At 43.8% G+C, this 23,930-nt stretch overlaps 1 protein-coding gene across 1 annotated transcript in view; it reads left to right on the forward strand.

Moving 5' to 3' along the window:
- Positions 1–23,930, forward strand: part of rapgef6 (Rap guanine nucleotide exchange factor (GEF) 6) — a 242,786-nt gene that overhangs the window by 132,638 nt on the left and 86,218 nt on the right. The window contains exons 7-8 of the mRNA XM_056285284.1: positions 14,401–14,532; positions 22,359–22,539. Of these exons, the coding sequence (XP_056141259.1) occupies positions 14,401–14,532; positions 22,359–22,539 (313 nt within the window). The remainder of the gene's footprint in view (positions 1–14,400; positions 14,533–22,358; positions 22,540–23,930) is intronic.

Raw genomic sequence — 23,930 nt, forward strand, 5'->3', positions numbered from 1 at the left:
GGTATAAATAAGAGACCCATTTGTGTTCCCTGTCATCCCTAAAATGGCACGTGGAATTTTCTTATTTTTATATTTGTTTGTCCTTTTGTGTGTTTGGAATATTATTTTTGGGGGGGGGGGGATTTGCACCGCGGCAGGTCTGTTCAGAAACCCGCTGCAGCATTTCAGAGACTAGAGTTTGCTGCAGTATTAACACAGGGCAGAACATGGCGGATTTTCTTTTTTAACTTGGACTAACACACACACACAGAGCAGCAGTCCATTGTTTTCAGAGGCTAATCCCTGTGTTTAGTAATACAGTAATGCGATGAGGGTTTTGGCATGTTTTAATGATTAAAAATGAGGGGGGAAAAAGAGACAACACTTATACCACTGTCCCCATATGGCACTGCAGTGGCTTTCTGACAGGACACACACAGACATTGTCTCTGACTCCCCTCTCAGCTATAGTAAGTCTGTTTCTCTGTATCTGCTCATTTGGTCCTCTCTATTTTATTCTCTTTCTCCTCCGCCCCCTCCTCTTCTCCTTTTGTTTTTTCTTTCTCCCATCTGCATCTCCCACCTTCTCTATATCGCTGTCTCTCAGACAAAAATTTTGAAAGTCTGTCCTTCAGTAGTGCCACCCAGCGTTTGTCACAAGACTGGCTCTGCTCAGTGTACCATTTTCTGCTTTTACTGTGTTGTCATGATGCATTCGGTATAAAGACACTTTTTTTACGTGTTACATTTAAAAGTCTCATCTTGGAATTGTATTTTGCCAATCAGCTACTGTCAGAAATGTACTTTTATGCACCATAATTGTGTGTCTTCATACCGGGCTGCCCGATTGAGCCAGGGCCCACCTCTGGTGCATTGTGAGGGTCCATACCACTCCACTCTGGGCAGTGACAGCTGTCATTAACGTTAACAGTGATTCATGTCCCATCCATCCATTATCCAAACCGCTTATCCTACTCAGGGTCACGGGGATGCTGGAGCCTATCCCAGCAGTCATTGGGCGGCAGGCGGGGAGACACCCTGGACAGGCCATCAAACCATCACAGGGCCGACACACACACACATTCACACCTAGGGACAATTTAGTACGGTTGATTCACCTGACCTACATGTCTTTGGACTGTGGGAGGAAACTCGCCTAGACACGGAGAGAACATGCAGACTCCACACAGAGGACAACTCGAGACAGCCCCCAAGGTTAGACTACCCCGGGGCTCGAACCCAGGACCTTCTTGCTGTGAGGCTACCGTGCGAACCACTGCGCCACCGTGCCGCCCTGATTCATGTCCATCATAGACAAACACAATAGGTGGACAGTTTGATTTTAACTCAATTTTAAAATATTTTTCCTTAACCTGTGTCCCATGCAAAGAGGATGCAACAATGATCTTGCAGTGGCACCTACAAGACTAGTATGGCTGTTTTGCACTGGAGAATTGTGTCAACCTCGTAACTGGTCGGTTCAGAGCTGCATCAGCTGACTGGGGATAAATAAATAAGTCCATGTCAGCCAGTCACTGTTCACCATTGTGTGTGTGCTTAACATAGATTCATAATCTACAAATAACTCGGGGGGGTACTGAATTTGCAGAATTGACTGCTGAGAGTTACAAATTGGCACAGACTGTTTAATTTCAAAATATATTTTTAGTTATTTACTTTTACACGGAGACAACGGAAACGTAGTCCGCTGTTTTTGCCTTCATACATGCTCATTTCACACTGCTGATTGCAAACTGCTCAGCCAAGTTTAGGAAAATAGTCCTGACTGCTGGTGGAAAATTGTTTTTATTTGTACAAATTCAGTAATAATAGTGGGCACGTTTGTGTGATTTTTGTGAGCTTACTTTGCTTCTCCTCTTGCTGACAGTCACCTCATCTTGGCTCCCAATCTCTCTATCGCTCTGATATCTCCCAATCTCTCTCTCTCTTTCTCTCTCTTTTTCTGTCGCACACCCCGTCTCTCTGCCCCACCCACCTGTGCAGTTGTCACCTCCGATTCCAACTTCAATTCATTACATTTGACGAAGTCTCAGCTGGTAGGGGCACTCATACATATAAACATGCATGTACATGCACATATACATTCATTTTCGGGCTGTCAGAGATGTATGGGTGTGTGAATTGAGGTAGCGTTGGGTTCATAAGACAATATTTGAGACTTGCTCTCCTCATCTGGTCTGTCTCTCCCACTGTTCTCCTCCTAGCCGCTTACTGTCAGTCCAGTCTGTGTAGCCAGCTCTCCCTGTTTCTGCACCTCTGTCTTTCTCTAGAAAAAAACCCTTTTCTTTCTCTCTCTCATATATAGGCATATGGTTTTTGACCCTCCTCTCTCCACCTGTCTCCCTGTGCTGTATCTTAATCTAGTATCTTGTGTCTTGCCAGCAACAGAATACAGCTACAATATGTGCTTTTGCCTGTCAGTGAGGTCAGTGTAATATGCAGCTGCATGGATAACGCAATACCATAAACATTGTATACTGTGTGTGTGTGTGTGTGTGTGTGTGTGTGTGTGTGTGTGTGTGTGTGTGTGTGTGTGTGTGTGTGTGTGTGTGTGTGTTTGTGTTTCCTAGGCCTATACAATGAGGTGAGTTATAGCTACTTAACTCCATCTTGGTTCCTTTCCGTATCTGTTAGCTAAGAGGGGCTTGATTTAGGTGAAAAAAGGAGAGAGGAGGGATGTTTGGGGCGGCATGGTGGCCCAGTGGTTAGCACTGTTGTCTCACAGCAAGAAGGTCCTGGGTTCGAACCCCAGGCTGTCCCGAGATCCTTTCTGTGTGGAATTTGCATGTTCTGCCAGTGTCTGCGTGGGTTTCCTCTTGGTGCTCAAGGTTCCTCCCGCCATCAAAAAGACATGCATCTTAGGATGAATACTCCTGCCTGTGCCTCTGAGCAAGGCAATGGAAGGAAGAACTGGAGCTGGTCCCCAGGTTCTGCACTGCAGCTACCCACTGCTCCTAGCAAAGGATAGGTTTAAATGAAGAGAATGAATTTCGTTGTATGTATGTACAATGACAATAAAAGCGTCTTCTCGCTCCTCTGTATCCCTGGAGAGAGGGGGGGGGGATGGCGGGGCACAGAGAGAGAGGTGGGTTCAGAGAGGCGCAGACAAAAAGGGAGCAAGCACAAGAGACGGGCTGTGACTGAAGAAGAGGAGCGAGAGTTTGAAGTGAGAATACCATTTCAGAGTAGGAGCACAATAAAGGCTGGAGGGAGAAAATGAGCTCTTATAAAAGAGTCAAAAGAGAGCGAGACGACAGGAACATTGCCATCCCTTGTTGAGGTGAAAGGAGCGCGGCTGACTATTGTCATTTCCGGCCTGACGAACCTGCTCTGCTGCGAAGCATTTACTCAGTACATCCTTCAGACAGCTGTTACCCCCGGAGAAACATATAACCTTCTGTGGGTCACTGGGTTGGGTCCTTACAAACGTCGTGTTTTGGTATCTGCCATTTGGACGTCCTATGAAATAATTTAATTTTTATGTTTTTGATAACATGCTTTGCTAAAAGGATTAAAGTTGAAATAAAGAGGTCCAACCCACCTTACTATTTCGTACTTTTTATGATGGGCTGGGAGGTGCAGCAGGTGAAGCTTGTAAGCTCCTTGTAAACCTGTGTGGAGTTAGGTGGCAGACGCATGAGGTGTTTTTTCATCAGTCCTCGTTTGTTGAGAAAACATGGACAATATCGTTGTTTGCCGTCTTTGTAATCATGCAGAAAAACTGGTCATTCTTAAATTTTGATCCTTCGTATTCATAGTTGTTAGTCAAACCAGGCAAAGTTGGCAAAACCAACATGACAGGAATTGCCGCATGGGTTGATACATATATCTGTCGTCTGGCATTTGGGTTCTTTACAGGTAACGATGAAGAAACACAGTCACTCTCCAGCTGTGATTTATTTATAGGTAATTACGTCTAAACCAAATGGCATCATGTTTCCTACATAAACCTTCAGGTAGATTAATTGAGCTATAATTGAGCTCTCTCTCTCTCTCTGTTCTTTGGCCCTGATAGTCAGGTCACGTCAGGGCACTTTGTCACCACTGACATCTACAGGCCAACCTTGGTGGTGACTCGTAGTCCTCTAATGATCTCACCATCCGTCACCATGTCCAGACCGGCTCAGCCGCTGGCTTTAAGAATATAAAACAAGTGGAGGTTCTCGCTAATGATGTAATACTACACGTCTGAAGGATTGTGTCGTTGTATGGGGATATTTGGCTGTACTTGATGTGAGCATCTTAACTGTGTTCTCTGTGATTACATGTGAATGTGAACATTATAGCTTTATTCATAATTTACCGGGTAAAAGGAAAACTTGTGTTGTGCCCATTTAGACAAAGCAACTTAATGTGTATTATTTAGTCGGGATAGATTTATCCCTATTCATTCTTCTATAAATAGCCTCCCCCTTTGTCACATTTCTAGTTCACGCTTTGGGATGTTTGCATGTGCGACTTGGATGTTGCAGAGCTGGCGAGCCTCTGTAATGCTGTAGATCTTTGTTGTTTCTGAATTTATGTAAGAGTTTAGGACCTCTGAGCTGTATCTGATGCTCTCGACATCTGGTCCATATTTTGGCATAAGTTACTCGTTCAGCATTGTGTCTGTTGTCTTTGGCTGTGCAGCGAATAATCTTGGCATTTATTCCCTTTTCCTTTCCAGTGAGCACAATAAAACAGTCATGTATCATGAGCCTGCAGTGATTAGGATGAGGGATGAATGCCCAAAAAATGAGCCTACCGACATCAACAGGATTCAGTCGAGATTCTCTCCAACGCCGATGGTCTTAGTTCATAATGCAGAATGGCCTCTGTTCAGTCGCCTAAAACCATTTTTTCACAAACATAATGTTTAGCATTAACTTCAGCTGTATCTCTCCATCTGTCTCTGCTTTTTTCTGTTTGTCTCCATCTCTCTCTGTTTCTCTTTACACCAACGAATTTTCTTGCAATACTTGTCTTTCTCTCATTTGGTCTCTTTTGTGGTCAGCTTTTCTGCCCCGGTTTGTCTTTTCGTCTCTTATTTTGTATTTTCTTTCTACCTGTCTCTCTCTTTGAGAGAGCGGCTCAATAATGAATCCATGAGGTGTGACATGAAAGGTGAGCACATGCCAGCCTTAAGAGACTTTTATTCAGAAAAGCATTGAATTTAAGCATGTAGTATTTTTGGTGACAGTTTTCATTGTTTTAATGCACCGTCAAGCACTTTGACATTGTCTTTGACAATGAAAGGTGCCATACAGATGTATTATTACATGCAGAAAATCCTCTCTCTCCTCTCCGTCTCTCTCTCTTTCTCATCCCCCATCTCTCTCTCTCTCTCTCTCTCTCTCTCTCTCTCTCTCTCTCTCTCTCTCTCTCTGTCTGTCCTCGCCCCCCCCTCTCTGTCTTTCTCCTCCCCCATCTCTCTCTCCTCTCCCTGTCTCTGTCCCTCTCTTGCTTTCTCACTAAGTGGTAATTATAGGACCCCCAAAAGGGTGGGGTGCTGCTCAGGTCTGTCCCTGAAGTAATTTAATGCTAAACTGCATCTCCCCTTGCAGCCCGATGAAGCCTTAGATAAAACGGTTCCTTAAATTATGATGCATTTCACAGGGAGAAGTGCGATATCAGCTGTTATCAGGAACATCCGCAGCGTTTTGAAGTCATTATTATCTCCAGTTTGTGCCGGTCAGTCCTTAATGAGCCTCTTTTGGTTTCGATGTAGAACAAACGGTTGCATTCCCGCCCAAATGTCAGCACAGAAAGCGTCTGGCTCTGTAATGAGTGAATTCACCTCTTTGTATAATGAATTGCATTTTGATTGGATGATTTTAAAACGGCGTAAAACGGTATCCCAATCACTCGTTTTAGCCTCCCTCTCCTCCATACATTGCCCTGTCCATGGGGCTTCGTTGATGTGTCCCCTGCTGAGACCTTTTACCCACCTGCTGAAAATTATCAGGGCCTGATGGACAAAGCCTACTTTATCACAGCCATCTATTACACAGCATTTGGGTACCACTGCATCCCCGCCCCATTGGTCCACAGCAGAGCTAGAGAAATGGCTGCTGTGGTTAGATGCCTTTGGGAAAACTCATTCTCTTGTCTGTGCTGCCAAATGGCTAGTCTGGGCTTTTTATAGGCCATTATCACATTGAGAAAATAAGGGGAACTGAACACCAAAGCTCCTAGCTTGTTAATCGAGCTGTAGAAATTGAATACATTTAATTAAATAGCATTTTATACGGGACGAGGGAAGGAGAAGGTATCACCCTAATAGGATTTGTCTGGTTTGTTTGGCACTCAGTGATTTAGGTAATTCTATAGAAAAAGTAATGGCATCGTATGTAAGGGACAAGATGCACAGCAGCAAAATACCTATTTTACTTAGCTAATATGTTTTAAACAGATACAGGAAAACAAATATGATGCTTAAAGGAAATATCTGCACAGTATATGTAATGCATTGTAAGATGTACATATTGTGAGAATTTGAGGGGGAAAGGAATAGATGGATGGATAATCCACCTCAGCTGTCACGGGTTACTTATTGTTTAGCCAAAGTGACTATAAATTATATCCAGGACTTCCTGTTTCTTTTTCTTCTGTGTACATTTCCTCTTAGATGAGGTTAAACTCTGAACTTGACACTGTAATCGCTGCCACCCTAATCTCCCGTCCTCCCATCAAGCGTAAACCTTTCTTCTTTTTTTGTGTGTGTAGGATCCATATGCCTATAGTAAGAGTAGTGATTAGTTCCTGCTCTTGATAGGTAATAGATTAATTTGTGAGAGGCTAATTGGGTGAGGTGCAGAATCGCTTAAATGAACAGTCGCTTAACCCCCCCACACACACTCACTACAACCTTTATTGCCAGCTTAATCCTCCCGTGGTTGTACCTCACGGCTCGCGTGATAAGAGTCGTACAGCCGAAGGAGGAATATACATTTATATTTTATCTCCTCGCTCTCATCACTAATGCATGAGCACAATGGGAGAACCCCCTTGCCCTTACAACCCTCCCTCTCCTCTGTTTCCCTCAGCCCCCGGCCCTCCCGCCCTTACCACGCAGTGAGAGAAAAAGGGGGATTAGAGTGTGATTAAGTCAGAGCTGTGAAGATGAGCCATGGAACCACAGCAATTAGTCAAATCCAACTCTTCCTCTCTCCTCCATCCGTTCTGTTTTCTCCTCCTCCCTCTTTCCTCTTCTTTCTCGCGTCCTTCCAGCTCACTCACTTCATCCTCTCCCTGTCTTTATCTTTCCCACCATACAACAGTGTGTCTGGAGGTCCTGTAATGAAGCCTTTCAATTTTTTCCCCCCTAATCTTAATTCAGGCTCTTTCACACCCTCCAAAACAGATAAATTCAGTATCTGCTACTACTACTACTACTACTACTACTACTTTCAGCTGCTCCCGTCAAATAAATTAAATAAAGAAATTATAAATTAATTAAAAAATTAGATAAATTCAGTATACAGAGCCCTAAATCTTGAATTCAAAAGTAAAATTTTTTATAACTGGGTTCAGCCACATCAACTATAACCCGGCTCTGTATTCAGCCCTAAGTGTGCCTATCAGCAAACTCAAACACAGACACACACACACACACACACAACCACACACATGTACATGCATGCATGCACTTGGCCTTTACTTTGTATTTCATCTTTATGCACAACCACATGCATGCTCTTTTCCTGTGCATAGGTCAACGCTCATCTATTTATCCCCACTTTTATTTGCTCTCACATGAAGTGCACTGCATGCACTTCTACAGATTGCGTGCTGTGACGTATAGATAAACATGATTTAATGGCTGATTCATTGATTATGTAATTGATGTCATAATTACATGGTCACAATTCAGCTTTAATAATCCCCGCAGGGCAACTGATTCAAGGGTGATACAGTGTACTTCAGGCGATAGTCAGAGGCACAGCCATAAAAGCGAGAGAAACATGGAGGGAAAGGCACGAGTCCAAAGGGGCTAGTGTGTTTAACTGTCCGTACGATGTGTGTTTGCCTATTTGCTGAACACTGTTTTCTGTATGGAGTAATCAGTGCGGACCATAACTGCGGGGCTTTTTTTCCTCCCGGTAGCCAGATATGTCCAGATTTCAGCATAAGTGGCATTAGAAATTAGAACGCCTTGATACGTCTTGAGATTTGTAGGATTGGCAATGAAACTGGCTAGAAACCCTGTGTACCCCCACCCACTTCTCTCCCAATCTCACACCATCCGTCCCGCTCATTCTGCGTTCTTTCTTTCCACACACTCCCTATAGCAATTTTCCTGCTCTCAACCCCCATCAACCCGCTAGCCTTGGTTGAAAGTCCTGCTCCTCGTGTGTGTGTGTGTGTGTGTGTGTGTGTGTGTGTGTGTGTGTGTGTGTGTGTGTGTGTGTGTGTGTGTGTCTGTGTGTCTGTGTGTGTGTGTGCGTGCGTGCGTGTGTGTGTCTGTGTGTTGTTTTCACCTGTTCCCTGATCCTTGGCTGGTTTTGTTCAACACACCCAGTCGCTGCCTTCATTAACATTTGATAAATGTGTGCGATAGGTGTAAGGGGGGGAGATTCATGGTCACTGCTTGAACTGCTCCCTATACAGATTATAAACAACTTTTCATCTACATTCAAATTTTCTCTCTCTCCTCTTTTCCCCCTGTCTGTCTGTCTGTCTCTCACCCTCTCTCTCACGCTCGCTCTCTCGTCCTTTCTTTTTTTTCTCTTTCACATACAGACAGACAGACACTCACATACACATGCACACACACACTACTACTAAGCATACACCACCACCAGTGAGTCTGCTGTTAACTTGTGGTTAAGCAGGAGGTGGGACAGAGACTCTTTTGTGCTGCCCTGCCCAATGGAAAAATCACTATTCACTTGAATACAAAAATATTTGTGGATCTGAAAGTGTGTGTGTGTGTGTGTGTGTGTGTGTGTGTGTGTGTGTGTGTGTGTGTGTGTGTGTGTGTGTGTGTGTGTGTGCATGCATGCGAGAGAGAGAGAGAGTATGAGCTAAAGGAAGGCATTGTGTGAATACATAGGACAGAGATAACACTCGTCACCTTTACACTCATACAGCTCTAGTTCAAGGTTGCCTCGGTGCTGTGTATGTGTATGCCATGTTGTTCTAGAAGTGGGAGTAGCAACGTATTCAAGCCACAGACAAAATGGGTCAAAACAGAATTGCATGTTGTGAGTCTCCAACTGCAAATAAGTTGATATGGGGGAGTACCCAATTTCCCCTCGGGGATGAATAAAGTATTCTGATACATCTTCTGCATCTTGTTTCTGGATACATCGGTTGCATGGAAATTGAAATGGAAAACCCCTGGACTTAGATCTGACTCGTCCTCGCTCTGCCTAAGATTGTAACATAACGGTGTCCTACAGAACCCGGCTACATATACAACACATCAGCATCTCAACTCTAAACTGCCATCCGACTTCACAGGTTTAAGACTTGGTTGTGTCACTGTTCTTTTGATAGAGGCTTGTTCATTTACCTAAATGCTGCCCCTTTACTGCAGGGGTAAGTCAGAGAAATTCAGCGGCGTTTCCTGTTTGGTATGCTCCAAATTAAAGTGCGTGCTGCATGTGAAAACTCCACCCCCAATACTTTACACTGTTATGGCAGTGGGGGGTTGGGAGCTAAGTGGTAATGGCGTCGTACTGTACCTAAGGCCTATTACAGAGGAGCACTGAGGGGCCAGTGCCCCCAGACTCAATGTCTTTAATATTGCATGGTAACTCTGTGACTCTAAGCAGCCCCAGCCAGCAAGCTAGCAAGCTTGAGGTTTGGTGTGGCTTGGCTTGCGCATATGGTGGCATATGTCTGTATGTGTGTGCATGGACGAGCAGTGCTGTCAGATTCGGTGATGGAGGAAATATGCTCAAAGTTCGCTCACTGTCGTAGGAGGACATCCTCCCTAACCTTGACCTTTCCTTGCTCCAAACTGGTAAGAAATGAGTGTGCCTTTGTGGAGAAAAGAGAGAGAATTTATTGGACAACCGGGAGGAAGATGATGATGTATTATGGTTGTATTAAGCATGTTGCTTTTTGTTATCTTCAAACCCTTTATTTATATTGCCATTATCTGTATTAATATATTGCTTGTATTTTGAAACTGAAGGCTTTTTTGAGGTCATGCGTGACCAGTAGACATTGTAGGTTAGCTGGCAAGAATCTCGTCCGTGTACTAGACTTGGGGGTGCAGTGCTACCATATGTGATCAAATTAGCGATGCAGGTTTACCCACATGTAAAGGAGAACATCCTCATGCGAAATGACTCAAAAAACTCTAAGACTTGGGACTTGGCACGAGTTCTAGGACTACATAAAGCAGATACAGTAGCAGGATTTGCCCTGAGATTCCCCAAGATATCCCCAATGGATAACTCTGCCAGGTTGCAGATTATTGCCAACTGGTGAGACAAGTTGCAGGATTGTGAAATTTTCCAGTGTTCAGAGTCAGTCCCAGACAGTTGAATCTGGACACAACGTTTATTGAGAGAAACGTTTCATCACTCATCTAAGTGACTTCATCAGTCTCAGCTGACTGCAGGTATCCCCACCCTTGTAAGCCAGAGTCAGTGTTCCTGAAACATTTGTGATATTTGGAGTCATTCAGTACTGTATAATGTTTGTCTTTTGACGCATTCAGTGGTGAAGTCAGTCGTTTCCTTTTAACCTCTAATTTTGCCTTCTTCTAGATCTGTTACCATTGCTGACTTTTGAGTCCTTCGTATCTTTCAGTGTGACACTTTCATTTTACCAGGATGCAAATTCACACAAACATAAAATCATTTTTCTTACTGCCAGATATTTTTTTGACTGAGGAAATCTACTCTCCCTTTTCCCTCTGTTTTTCCGGCATTAAAATAAAAGGTGGTATTGAGCTTTTCTCTACCTGACGCTGTGTGGCTCTATCTTTTTGTATGTTACCCATTGGTGTCATTACAGATTCTTATCGATACCTTAATCATAAGACAGCAAACAGCAGGGCTTGAAGTCACATGGCTGATGAATGAAAATTTGAAAGTTGGCAGTCTTTTTTTTCTTTTTTTTTGTATCACCAACATCATTCTGCCTGCTATTGCATTACACAGTTAAGATAACATTTTGTTTGTAGAGTTCAGATGAGCAGTAGACTAAGTATTTGACAGCCTCGTGACCAGCATGCTGCGGTTTTTCCTTGAAATCATGGCCAGGGATGGGTGAGATTGAAAATGAGATAGCAGATGTAGAAACAAATGGCTTTATGGACACACTTAACGACTACAAAAAGTAAAACTGAAACATTGCAAGTCAAACTAGAGGAGTGTACTCGGAGAGCAGATCTCCACCAGGCATATGTGTCTCCCCTTCTCTGGTGTTTGAACTTGCCAACAAACAACCCCTTTTTTCACCTACCAGGAGAAGGGAAATGCAGACAGAAAAAACAGTTTTTCCTTTCATTATTAGACTTGCACAGTGCCCAAGTTGATTGAACAGGAAATATGGAGAAAAAAAGTTGGTAATATACAACACTCAAGCTAAAAAATCTACCTGATAAAAACGTTTTGCATGTCAGTCTGTGGATGTGCAGCCTCCTAGGTGGACCCTCACATAAATGTGACCAAGTCTAATATAAAATGGTGGAGATCAGGCTATCATAATTTCAAAGCCCTTAGTAAAGATTCCCAATGTGTTAAACCGTCGCAGTTTCCACGATATAAAATAAATGACGATGAATGGCTGCTCTGCTGATTGACTTTAATTTCATTCTAAAGCAACAAAACAACAGCAAGAAAAGACTTTGTGTTTAACTGTCACAGTTTTCATGATATAAAATGAATCATGGCAAATGACTGCTCTGCTGATCGACTTTAATTCATAAAACAATGGTACGGAAACATAGCTCTGCCATGGGAAATGTTGTATTGTAGCTGCTGAGATGATTTCTGTGACTGATTAAACCTACTCTTGAAGTTGTGTTTTTATAGTGGAGTTTTAACATTGTAGACGATGACACCTCTGCGTGATGGCGAGATGAATAAGGTGAATTATTTTTGGTTCATCCAGTGTTCCTCCAGTTCTCCTATGATAAAATCAGCAGTGAATGATTTGCTGGCTTGCAACTTTCAAGACTCATACCCAACTTCTTAAGGTTTTGGTTTTGACGATCTGACTCAACCATAGATTTAAGTCACTTATGTGCACGGTTGACTCAGAGCGGGCAGCCTTTGTCAAGCAAGCTAGAAAGTGAATGAAGAGAACGAGCGGCGATAGCAAACACACGTTTTTTGAAGGTTTTCAATCACCGCAACCATGAGGGGTTTTCATCATACACTCAGAACTGTGCTCAAAAAATGTTAGGCTGATAGGTCCAGTAGCTTGCGAGATTAGCCACGGAAAGACACAAACGCATAATTCCCTTCAGGGTACCACCTGGCGAAGATAACTCTAGAAGCCTATTAGCGCCATCTTAAGAAGCACATGAAATATTATCCCTACAAAGCCCTTGAAATAAAGAAACAAGCTCTTCTACACATAGCAGGCCGTTCCAGGCACATCACTCACATAGACTACATCCATACTAATCCGGAGAAATTTGAAAATGGCATTTTAAGGGTCAGAACTGGTAGAACATTTTCTGGCCATGCTTGCATTTTCTAATCATTTTTTTGAAAAGTTTGACATCATTATTGGAACACTAAAACAATAGAAGATACTTAAGACCCTTTTATTGGACACATGAATCGTCAAAGATGCCCATCAGCATTTTTGAAAAACTCTATTTTCACCATCCACACTATAATGCAAGACTGGTATTTTCAAATTTATCCACTTTGGAGAGTGTGCTCAAAAATGCCAGCTTAGTGTGGATGGAAGCCCAAAATGGAGAAATAAAGCTGTTTTAGAATATAACAGTTACTGTCGACAAACTTGTAGGGAAACGACACATATGAGGATGATGAGGATGTAGTCAGACTATAAGGAGAAAATAATGATTAGAGTAAGAGTTAAAGGTAACTCGTCTGGGTAGCGTGGCAGTCTATTCTGTTGCCTACCAACACGGGGATTGCTGGTTCAAATCCCCATGTTACCTCCGGCTTGGTCGGGCGTCCCTACAGACACAACTGGTCGTGTCTGCGGGTGGGAAACCGGATGTGGGTATGTGTCCTGGTCGCTACACTAGCACCTCCTCTGGTCGGTCAGTGCACCTGTTCAGGGGGGAGGGGGAACCGGGGGGAATAGCGTGATCCACCCACACGCTATGTCCCCCTGGTGAAACTCCTCACCGTCAGGTGAAAAGAAGTGGCTGGTGACTCCACATGTATCGGAGGAGGCATGTGGTAGTCTGCAGCCCTCCCGGATTGGCAGAGGGGGTGGAGCAGCGACCGGGATGACTCGGAAGAGTGGGGTAATTGGCTGGATACAATTGAGGAGAAAAAAAGGGGGAGGGTTTAAAGTTAACAGAAAAAGGAAACTGGTGACATCATTAATTATGTGTCGTTGAATCGCCTTGCAAAATACTGTTGAAGTATTTGTTCATGGTTTTGGGGCTGGGAGAACTTGGCCTTTTGAGAGGTTTGTTTGACTGACAGCTTTAGTTTTACTCTGAGTCTGGTGACTGGCATTTTTCCAAGTATGAGCAGCGATTATCTTTCACAGGTTTCGTCCTGAATGGTGCTGTGGTCTGAGAGATAGGAGAGACAAATGGTTTCTGACTTCATCAACATTCTTGTGCGAGTTGTTCTCTCATTCTTTGGAATATAGATCAACACATTATTTAGATTTGGCTGAATAATTGCTTTTTATGCCCTTCCAAGTTCTCTGCTGTGTTTATTGAGAAAGAAAAATGGGGAACTCAGATGTTCTTCGAGCGTGCTCGTGTGAGTGAGTGCGTGTTTTTGTGTGTGCATATGTGTGTATTTGTTTGCGTGTATGGTTAAGCTTGCCATGTTTACCTAAAACTGATAGGGCAGTTGTCAGCATAATAAAGGCATGCCATGTAGAGCGGCCTCTGTTCAAATGAACTGTATCATCCTACTTGTAAGGTCACCAAAACATACACACACACACAAAATGACCTTAACACTTCCCTCCTACTCTCAGAAATTATATCAGCTTCCATCCCAACTACGTAATCCCAGTCCTCTAAAGTATCTCACCTCACCTCACCCAGCTCCCTCCTCTCCATGTTAATGACTGAGGCATGTAAAACATCTGAGGTTGCCACAAAGCTCTTGTTTTCAGGCAGATTAGATATGTGTGTGTGTGTGTGTGTGTGTGTGTGTGTGTGTGTGTGTGTGTGCACGCTTGCCTTCCTGCCTTCCAGTCGTCTCATGTTTACTTCTGTTTAATTGAAATCTTCTCTGCTCTCTCTCCTTCTCTCTCGTCTCTATATCCTGTGTGGCTCAACAGCTTCCTGCGGACCTCAATAAGATGCACCTGACAGACCACGCCCACCCGCAGGTGATGCACATGCCTCCCAGCCAATCAGGTTGCAGCATCGCCAGTGACTCGGGGAGCAGCAGCCTATCAGACATTTACCAGGTGCCTACCGTATTATCTTTTTTTTCTAATCTTTTTAATAAAATGGCGTCAAAAAAGATTTCACATTTAAAAGCCATATAAATCTATTTGAGGTTAAAGAAAATTCTCACCAGAGGTTCATAACTGCAGCTGCAGAGGGTTCACTCAGTGAAAGGGATATTATTTTGTCTGCAAAGGCACCTACTATCAGTCACCAGTGTACTTTAAATTAATAATACCAATTACTATCAATTTATTTGAATAAGCATTGATTTTTTTAATCGATGTTCATCTTATCTTTGGTAATCTCGTTTAATAAGGCAGGTTTTTTTGTTCAAGGTTACTTACAGATATCCCCACCTTTGTGCGACCACTTAGAAGTTAAATTTTCAGGATTTATCAGTGTCTCGGCGAATACGCGTCACCTGAATCTGAACTTTTTTCATAAGACGACAAAGCCTGAATGTCCTAAAAAAAAAAAGGCCATTCAGCCAAATTAAGTAAACCCACAGCCAGACTTACCTGTCCACATCAGAGTACAGACATCAGATCTTATTTATTTATTTATTTATTTCTGATTTTTCCTTTTTCTCCCAATTTAGTGGCCAATCGATCCATATTCTAGTTCAAACACCCACCCTCGTACTGCATGCGTTCGCCAACTGCATCTCTCCGGCCGGCAGTCTCGAAGGAGACGCCCGCCACTTTCGTGACAAGGCGAATCCAGGCCGAACCACTGCTTTTTCCGACACACACAGAGACGCATTCATGTGACGAACACAAGCCAACTCCGCCCCCCTCCCGAAGACAGCGTTGCCAATTATTGCTGCTTCATCGAGTCCGGCCATAGTCAGATCTGACGAGACTGGGGCGCGAACCCCGGTCCCCATTGGGCAACTGCATCGACACAAAGCTGAGGCTTAGACCGCTACACCACCGCGGACCCTAAGACATCAGATCTTTAGCATACTGTTGTCTCTGGTCCCTAGCACACTGTCTATTGGTCTCCTGCTTCTTTCTCTCTTTTTTTTTTCGTTTGTTTCTCTGCCTCCATGCTTATCTCTCCCAGCAAAACCCCCTTTTTTCAGTGGTTGCTAGCTAATTATACCATGCTAGTTGTGTTCACCCATGATCCTCTCTCTCTCTCTCTCTCTCTCTCTCTCTCTCTCTCTCTCTCTCTCTCTCTCTCTCTCTCTCTCTCTCTCTCCTCTCCCTCCCTCTCATTACTGCTGTGCAGGAAAGGTTACACACAAGAGAGGAATGTAGCCCTGTTGCAGCCATATGAAATTGTTAGCATAGCCAGGTCATGCCCCGCAACTGAAGGACTCAAGTGTATTTAAATGTCTTTCCTTAAGAGCGTCTGCTTTATTGGGTTGTGTTATGTGAGGGCAAACAGGAAAGACCAGGAGAGAGAGAGTTTGGGAGAGAGAGTAGGCAATCTAAAATGTTATCCACTCCATTGGCTTATTGATCCAGAGCCCGTGTGCAAAAACATCTGTATATCTATGATGTTATCACTTGTCCTGTCTTGTGGTTCAGCCCCTTAAAATCCTTGCTAATTTTTGCATTTACTGTAAACATTCTTGGATTTTAAGATCCTTGAAGAGGTGCACTCATACTAAGTCACTTCGGCTTCAGACATTCCAGCCAAATTTCTCAGACGTTCAATTTTGATTGTAAATGAAGAGACAAACATTCCCTGGCCAGCTGAACTTCACATTATACAGTCTCCACTTGTATGAGTGTAGCATTTTCTGTGACATTTCTGAGCAGTCAGTAACAGAGCACGCTGTAGAATTTAATGTCGCATGTGAGCCTATGGTATTTAAAATGCTGCAAGTCAATAATCCATAGGAGGTGCCCTTTAAGCTCCCTGCGCTGTCATCACTTTAACCTCTGCTTCCCACCAAATAACCCCTTGTGTAGTCAGTAACACTCAGTATCTCAGTGTTTTAACCCTTCACCTCTCTCCCTTGCCCAATCCTAAAAGGATGCATTGACATTTCCAGGTTTTCATTTGTTTCTTCAGTTTAACACTTGACAGCTTTGCTAGCGTTCTTTACCGAGATCAAAAGATGCTGTCACTAACAACCTCATTAGCTATGATAACCTATGGGCACTGCTAGCTACAAGCTAATGAGTTGGATGTTGTTTTTTTGTTTTATTTTGTTTTGGTTTTTTTGCTATTTTTTCCCTGTCCGGTTAAGTACAAGAACAGATGTTATCACACATTGTTTCATTTCCTGTGTGAAAAAGGTTTACCTTTATTTAGACAAGTAATCTCATTGAGACATGAGGTCTCATTCTCAAGAGATCTGTGCAAGACAGCAGCAGCAATACAACACAAAGTTAGACAGCACATTCAATACATCTCTCCTGATCACTTTTTGCCATCTCTACAGTTTAAAGCAACATTATACAACAGTTAGTTCCAACCAAGGCATTTGATTGGACAAGAGGCATTCCATGAGTCCTGATATTCAGTATAACAGCACTGGGACTTTTAACTATATGTATCACTCCGCCGCACAGGTGTTCTATTAATAAACGTTAATTAGGCTACATTAACGATCATTATCAATATCAGATTGTAATTGGTTGCACAATAAATGGAAACGTCCAGATTAATGTACATGATACAAAGTAGCTAGCCAGCGGTAACGTGTGTAGACCTATACAAAGTAGCAAGCTGTGCAGGAAAATGTGTTCATGTTGCCTGGCAATGGTCCAAGTTCAAGAGCACAGTTGAACTATTTGTTGGTAGAGCTAAATAAATGATTAAATAAACAAACAAATCATAATCTGTTATTGCTTATTGCTGTTAACTAATAAATGGCCATTGTAGAACTGTTGTATAAAAGCAATATCCCACTCGAGGTTGTGCTGTTATACTGAATATCAGCACTCCCTCTCCTGTCATATTGCTTAATTATGTAACTTGGGTTGAGCCAGTATGATCTCCTATGAGTGATTTTTTTTTTCCTACGATGGCGAAGTCATGACCCGCCTTGCTCTGCCTCTGATTGGCTTACCCTGATATTCTTACTCAACCAATGAAGGCAAACGAGTACTAGCCAATCAGAGGCAGAGTAGGTCGGGTCATGATTTGGCCATCCTAGGAAAAACAAAAGTATCGCTTGTGGAGGATCATACCAGCATTCGGGGCGTGGAGTGGGAAGGAAAGAGGCATCGTTTTCCCCATTACAAGTCAGCGTACCATCAAAATGCTTTTGAAGCATTTTGTTATTTTAAGGTGGAAAAAGTTATATAATGTTAGTTTAAACATTATTTGGATGTTGTGTGACAGATGATGTGAAAGAGGCTGCTGAACTTTGGAAGTGATTGAACTCTTCACCCAGTGGAATGAACTTTGCAGTCTTGAATGAGGAGGGGGGTAATCATACCAGCAATCTTCCCCTTTGGCAAGTCTCAGAACTTAACCAGGTCAACCCAGGTCACATATTCATCACCAAGATGGGATCTCTTCATCCCTGGGTGAGGTGTTTATCACACAGAGCTGAACCCTTCAGTCAGTCGGTGACCTGGCTCACAGTCTGTTTACAGCTGACTTTGAGAGCTGACCCCTGGTAAGCTCCAGGCCTCGGCTGTCAGTGACTCAGCCTTTTTTGGGGTTTTTTTTTTGAATGTGTGTGTGTGGGGTTTTTTTTGTCTGTGTTCCTGTCATTCTATTGTCTGCCTCTTTTTTCTTTCTGTCTGAATTTTGTTGTTAGCTGCCCTCTCTCTCTCTCTCTCTCTCTCTCTCTCTCTCTCTCTCTCTCTCTCTCTCTCTCTCTCTCTATCCTTGTCTCCCCTTCTATCCATCAGAAACCTCTTCCTCCTCCACTTTTTCTCTCCATCCATTTTACTGACTTACTCTCTTTTTGTCCTTCCTGTTCCTTCCTGTCCTCCCTTTTTCTCACCTCTGACTCCCTTGCTGCTAGTCTCTTCTCTCTGGGTATTTTTGTTACTTTGACTCCCTCTTCCTCATTCTGTCTTCTTTCCCTTTTCAAATTCTCTTATCTTCTGTCCTGTCTTGTCTTCTCCACTCCTTTTGCTCCCCCTTACTCTCTTCCCTTCGCTTTTACATTGCATCAGCTGTGTGGGTTCATACACCCAGTGAGGCTAGGCTGTCATGAAATAAATTCCCAACAAGGCCAAATTAATCATTCTCACGGGCGGGAGCTGCAGCCAAAGACCAAATTTATTTTCACAAATGTGAATGGTGGTGGTGTATCACATAACAGAGACTGCGCCTCTCAGGGGAATTGTTGTGTAATTTCTGGCACACCTGAGAAGGTGTTAAAATGCCCTAAGTCATTACTGTGTAACCTTAAGGCTTCCAAAGGCCTTGAAAGGTCATACAACCTGCTTTTGTCAAAATCTTGTGTGTGCCTGTCTCAGGTGATAGATTTTTTTTTTTTGCCCCCTTTTTCTCTCCAATTGTATCTGGCCAATTACCACACTCTTCCGACCCATCCCAGTTGCTGCTCCACCCCCTCTGTCGATCTGGGCTGCAGACTACCACATGCCTCCTCCGATACATGTGGCGTCACCAGCTGCTTCTTTTCACCTGACAGTGAGGAGTTTCGCCAGGGGGATGTAGCGCGTGGGAGGATCGCACTATTCCCCCCAGTTCCCCCTCCGCCCTGAACAGGCACCACGACCGACCAGAGGAGGTGCTAATGCATCGACCCGGACACATACCCGTATCCCGCTTCCCACCCACAGACACGCCCGACCAAGCTGGAAGTAACATGGGGATTCGAACTGGCGATCCCCATGTTGGTAGGCAACAGAATAAAATGCCATGCCACCCAGATGCCCTCCAGGTCCTAGATTTTCAATAAACATAAACGTTTAATGGGGTCTCACAGCTTAACTCTCTGCGATTCTGGACTCAATATGGTTGATTCTATTTATTTTGTTCCACATGGCCCCATTCATAAAATCCTCAAAGTGTCCTCCTTAGGTCATGCTTAAGTTTCATGTTTTATTTGTGCCCAAGTAATGAAAAGGCATTATTGGACAAGTCAGGTATTGCATTCTGTTTGCGCAGGGAAACAGTCTATTCCAGCCTCTCCACTCTCATTCATCAGATCAGCATAGACGGACCCAGAGCAAACAGGCCGCTGGGCTTTAGAGGAGTCTGTCAGAGCCACACAGATGGTTTTAAATAGCTTGTCCAACCTCGTTCATTGAATTTGGCTGCTACCGTAATCACCTAGCCTTGGAGACACCGAGATGTAGACCTTCTGGCTTGGTACCAAACAACCCCACATCCTGGCCGGGAGATTGGATGACTGGTGAGGGCATCCACAGATAGAGGCTTATGTCTTTCCTGCCTTAGAACTGTGGGGGATAAGTGTATTCATCAGCCACTTTCACTGTGCCATCAATCAAATGGAATTTCAGAATAAAGCAGGTCATCTGAAAGATTGTCATTTACATGTTCATTTTCTTACCATATTAGTGGCCGCAGTCTAGATTAAATTTACTGTTATTTGGCTGATGGTTGACGTTAGTCCCTCATGTTGAGGAGATGCGATGCTTGTTCAAGCCCAGAGAGGTTCCACATACTCACCCGTGAAAAAGGATACGTGACTGACATTTATGTTTGCAGTTTGCTATTGAGGTTGTTTAGGTCCTTGTAAAAAATAAACCAATCATTAACCTGACTTACTATATGAATGTATGGTGCTTTCTCCTTCAGTCCCTTAGATTGCCTTACTTACCCGATAAAAAAAATACCCCTGGAGAAAATGTTTCTGTTTCCTCTCTGTCAAAAAAAATAAAAGAAACCCAGTTCCAGAAAAGACTAAATTCAAAAACCACAACACTGCCAAACTCAGGCACATTGTCTACTTCCTGTTGGTGTTTATGCCCACCTGGAGGAACAACAGATGGTCAATGATGCCGCCAATACCACAAGAGTGTCCCCCTTCCTACCTCTGGGTTGAAAGTTCAATTCCTGTCTGATCCGAGAAGCCTCTATGCCTACTAGCCAACCATCTGCCGTCACGGTTGTGTGTCTGTGTGTTTATATTGTTCTTTTCTGTGTGTGTATGTGTGTCAGGGGGATTTGAATTATTTTTGGTTTTCTTTTTTTTTGTGTGGCTTTTTTCCCCTCTTTTTCTCCCTAATTGTACTTGGCCAATTACCCCACTCTTCCGAGCCGTGCTGGTCAATGCTTCACCTCCTCCGTCGAGCCGGGGAGAACTGCAGACTACCACATGCCTCCTCCGATACATGAGGAGTCACCAGCTGCTTCTTTTCACCTGACAGTGAGGAGTTTCACTAGGGGGACTTAGCACGTGGGAGGATCACGCTATTCCCCCCCCCCCCAGTTCCCCCTCCCCCCTGAACAGTGACCAGGACACATATCCACATCCGGCTTCCCACCCGCAGACACGGCCACTGTAGGGACGCCCGACCAAGCCAAAGGTAACACGGGGATTCGAACCGGGATCCCTGTGTTGGTAGGCAATGGAATAGACCGCTACGCTACCTGGACGCCCTGATTTTTTTGGTTTTAAATGGTCTCATTCTTTTAATTGCAGCGTTTGTTTGCCAGTTTGGGGATTAATTTGGGGCTTTCCAACTTTTGGCCCCCTAGGTGCCTGCTCCAAGGTCATTCTCTTTGTTTTGTTTTGTTTGGATGGCTGATCACTGGAAATAAACACAGCCAAGATTGGGACGTGGGATATCTGCATCCCAGTCTGTAGTTTGAACAGAGCCATCATCCGATGGCTAACAGCACAGCGATGTTTCATTTTCCTATGTTAATGTTGTTTCATTCAATCTGGAAATTATGTTCAAGGCTTGTTTTTGTGGAATCCATGCTATAAAAGGGTGCAGCAGGTTGGTCTAGATGCACAGAAGTGGACAAACATGAACGAGGTTGATGGTTTGATGCTTTCTAGGTCTTTCCACCACTTTAAAGCTGTTTTTCACCACTTACATTGTAATTGACCATTAAGATGGGTCACGTATCATATAATGTAACATAGCATGGCACATGTGAGACCTCCTTTCTGTGCCAGCATCAGTCTTTTTTTTCCTGTGTGTGCCCTTCAGACCACTGTGATTACTGCAAAACAGCTACATTCAAAAGCAGAGATTTTTAACTGTCTTGTAAAGGTAGAACAATTTGCCCCTAGATAAAAACGCTGTAACTGGGTGTCCGGGTACCGTAGCGGTCTATTTCGTTGCTTACCAACACGGGGATCCTCCAGTTCAAATCCCCGTGTTACCTCCGGCTTGGTCGGGAGTTCTTACAGGCACAATTGGCCGTGTCTGCGGGTGGGAAGCCGGGTGTGTCCTGGTCGCTGCACTAGCGCCTCCTGTGGTCAGTCGGGGCGCCTGTTCGGGAGGGAAGGGGAGCTGGGGGGAATAGCGTGATCTTACCATGTGCTACGAACCCTGGCGAAACTCCTCACTGTCAGTTGAAAAGAAGCAGCTGGCGACACCACATGTATCGGAGGAAGCTTGTGGTAGTCTGCAGCCCTCCCCGAATTGGCAGAGGGGGTGGAGCAGCGATCGGGACACCTCGGAAGAGTGTGGTAATTGGCCAAGTGCAATTGGGGAGAAAAGGGGGGGGTAAAAAAAAATAAAAAATGCTGTAACTTCAGCTATAGGCCATGATTTCTCTTTAGCTGATGGTGAACATTTGTTGTTTTAACAAGTTTCATAGTCTCTGAACAAATGATGCCAAGTTAAACGAGTGACTTCCGTTCATCCAGTTTTGAGGTTTTTATTTATTTATTTTACATATTCCTTTCTGGCTTTGTTACATAGCAGTTACTGTTTCACTCAGCAATGTGTAACCTTGTTTTCTGTCGTTTCCCCAGGCTACAGAGAGTGAGTTGGGAGATGTAGACCTGTCAGGGCTACCGGAGACGGCAGTAGACAGTGAAGAAGAGGAAGAGGAAGATGAGGACCTGGAGAGGGCCTCGGACACCCTGCTGGGCCGAGATCTGGTCCGAGAGTGTCTGGAGAAAGACCCAGCTGACCGAAATGACGATGATATCGGTCAGAACTCTGTTTGGTTTTGTGTGTGTGTGCGTGCGTGGTAGCTTTCCCTGCTTAATTTTCAGTAAATTCTATACAGAATTATCCTTTACAGATTCTCAATTGCTTTTCTCATCGATAAAAAAACGCCTGAATGCTTTTCAAGGAGCCGATGAATACCACTTTCAGTATACACTTCTAAATGGTTGAGTAGAAACCCAATTAGTTGCCACTGTGTGCAACGCGCATGCATTTGTGTGTGTGTGTGTGGGGGGGGGGGTGGGGGGGGCTCAGTGTTTTCATCCAGGTGTGTATACACTGAATAATAGAGGTTTTCTCAGTGAAAAATTACATGTTAAGAGTATGTGAGATGAAAGGACACACACACACACACACACACACACACACACACACACACACACACACACACACACACACACACACACACACACACAAAACTGGGTTTTCTACTCAACCATTTAAGTCAATTTTATTTGTATAGCCAAATATCACAAATTACAAATTAATTCATTATTCATTGGCTTCTTGAAAAGCGTTCAGGTATTATGCTTTAGATGAGAAAGGCATTTTAAACCGATTGTGAGCACTGTGTACCTGCATAGCAGTGCTCTTTACACATCAGTGCCATTCCAGGTTATTTTTGCACGGGCCAAACGACAGGCCAGACAACCTCATTAGCAGGACCCAGTGGGGGTCCTGGATGACTGGATAAGAAAGTGGTCACATCAGAGGGCCTAGAGACATTGAGAGGGGCTGCCTCACTGGGCACCAGCTGGGGATCTGGCCTTGCCATGGCCTTTCCCACTGGCGGCCTCTTAAGCAGACAGCCCATTGAGAGGAGCAATGGAGAGCAGAAGGGGGTTACTGGGGAAGTTAGAAGACAGTTTTGGAAAGGAAAATAAATGATCGGAGGGAGGAGTTGGGAACCAAACCTCAGTAAAATAATACTAAATGCAAATAGTTTTCATGTATATTTTAGCTTTATTTTGTTTTTGCATCAAGACAGTCACACACATCAAAGTATAGTAAATCGAAGAGTCTGTACTTCCTGACACCCAAGGCATTGTCCAGTCTGACAAACCTCCACTCAGATTGTTAAAATACCCCCGAAGGATGAAGTGGATTTGTTGATGATTTGAAGTCGTCAGTTTTATTTGTATAGCCCAATATCACCAAGTACAAATTTGCCTCAGGGCGGCTTTACAGCAATACAACATCCTGTCCTTAGACCTTTGTATCAGATAAGGAACAGTTCCCTAAAAAAAAAAACCTGTAAGAGGAAAAAATGGGAAGAAACCTCAAGGAGAGCAACAGAGGAGGGATCTCTCACCCAGGATGGACAGACGTGCAGTGGATGTTGTGTTTACAGAATAAAACACAATTTACAGAAT

Source organism: Lampris incognitus, chromosome 8, assembly GCF_029633865.1.
Source record: "Lampris incognitus isolate fLamInc1 chromosome 8, fLamInc1.hap2, whole genome shotgun sequence".
NCBI lineage: Eukaryota > Metazoa > Chordata > Actinopteri > Lampriformes > Lampridae > Lampris > Lampris incognitus.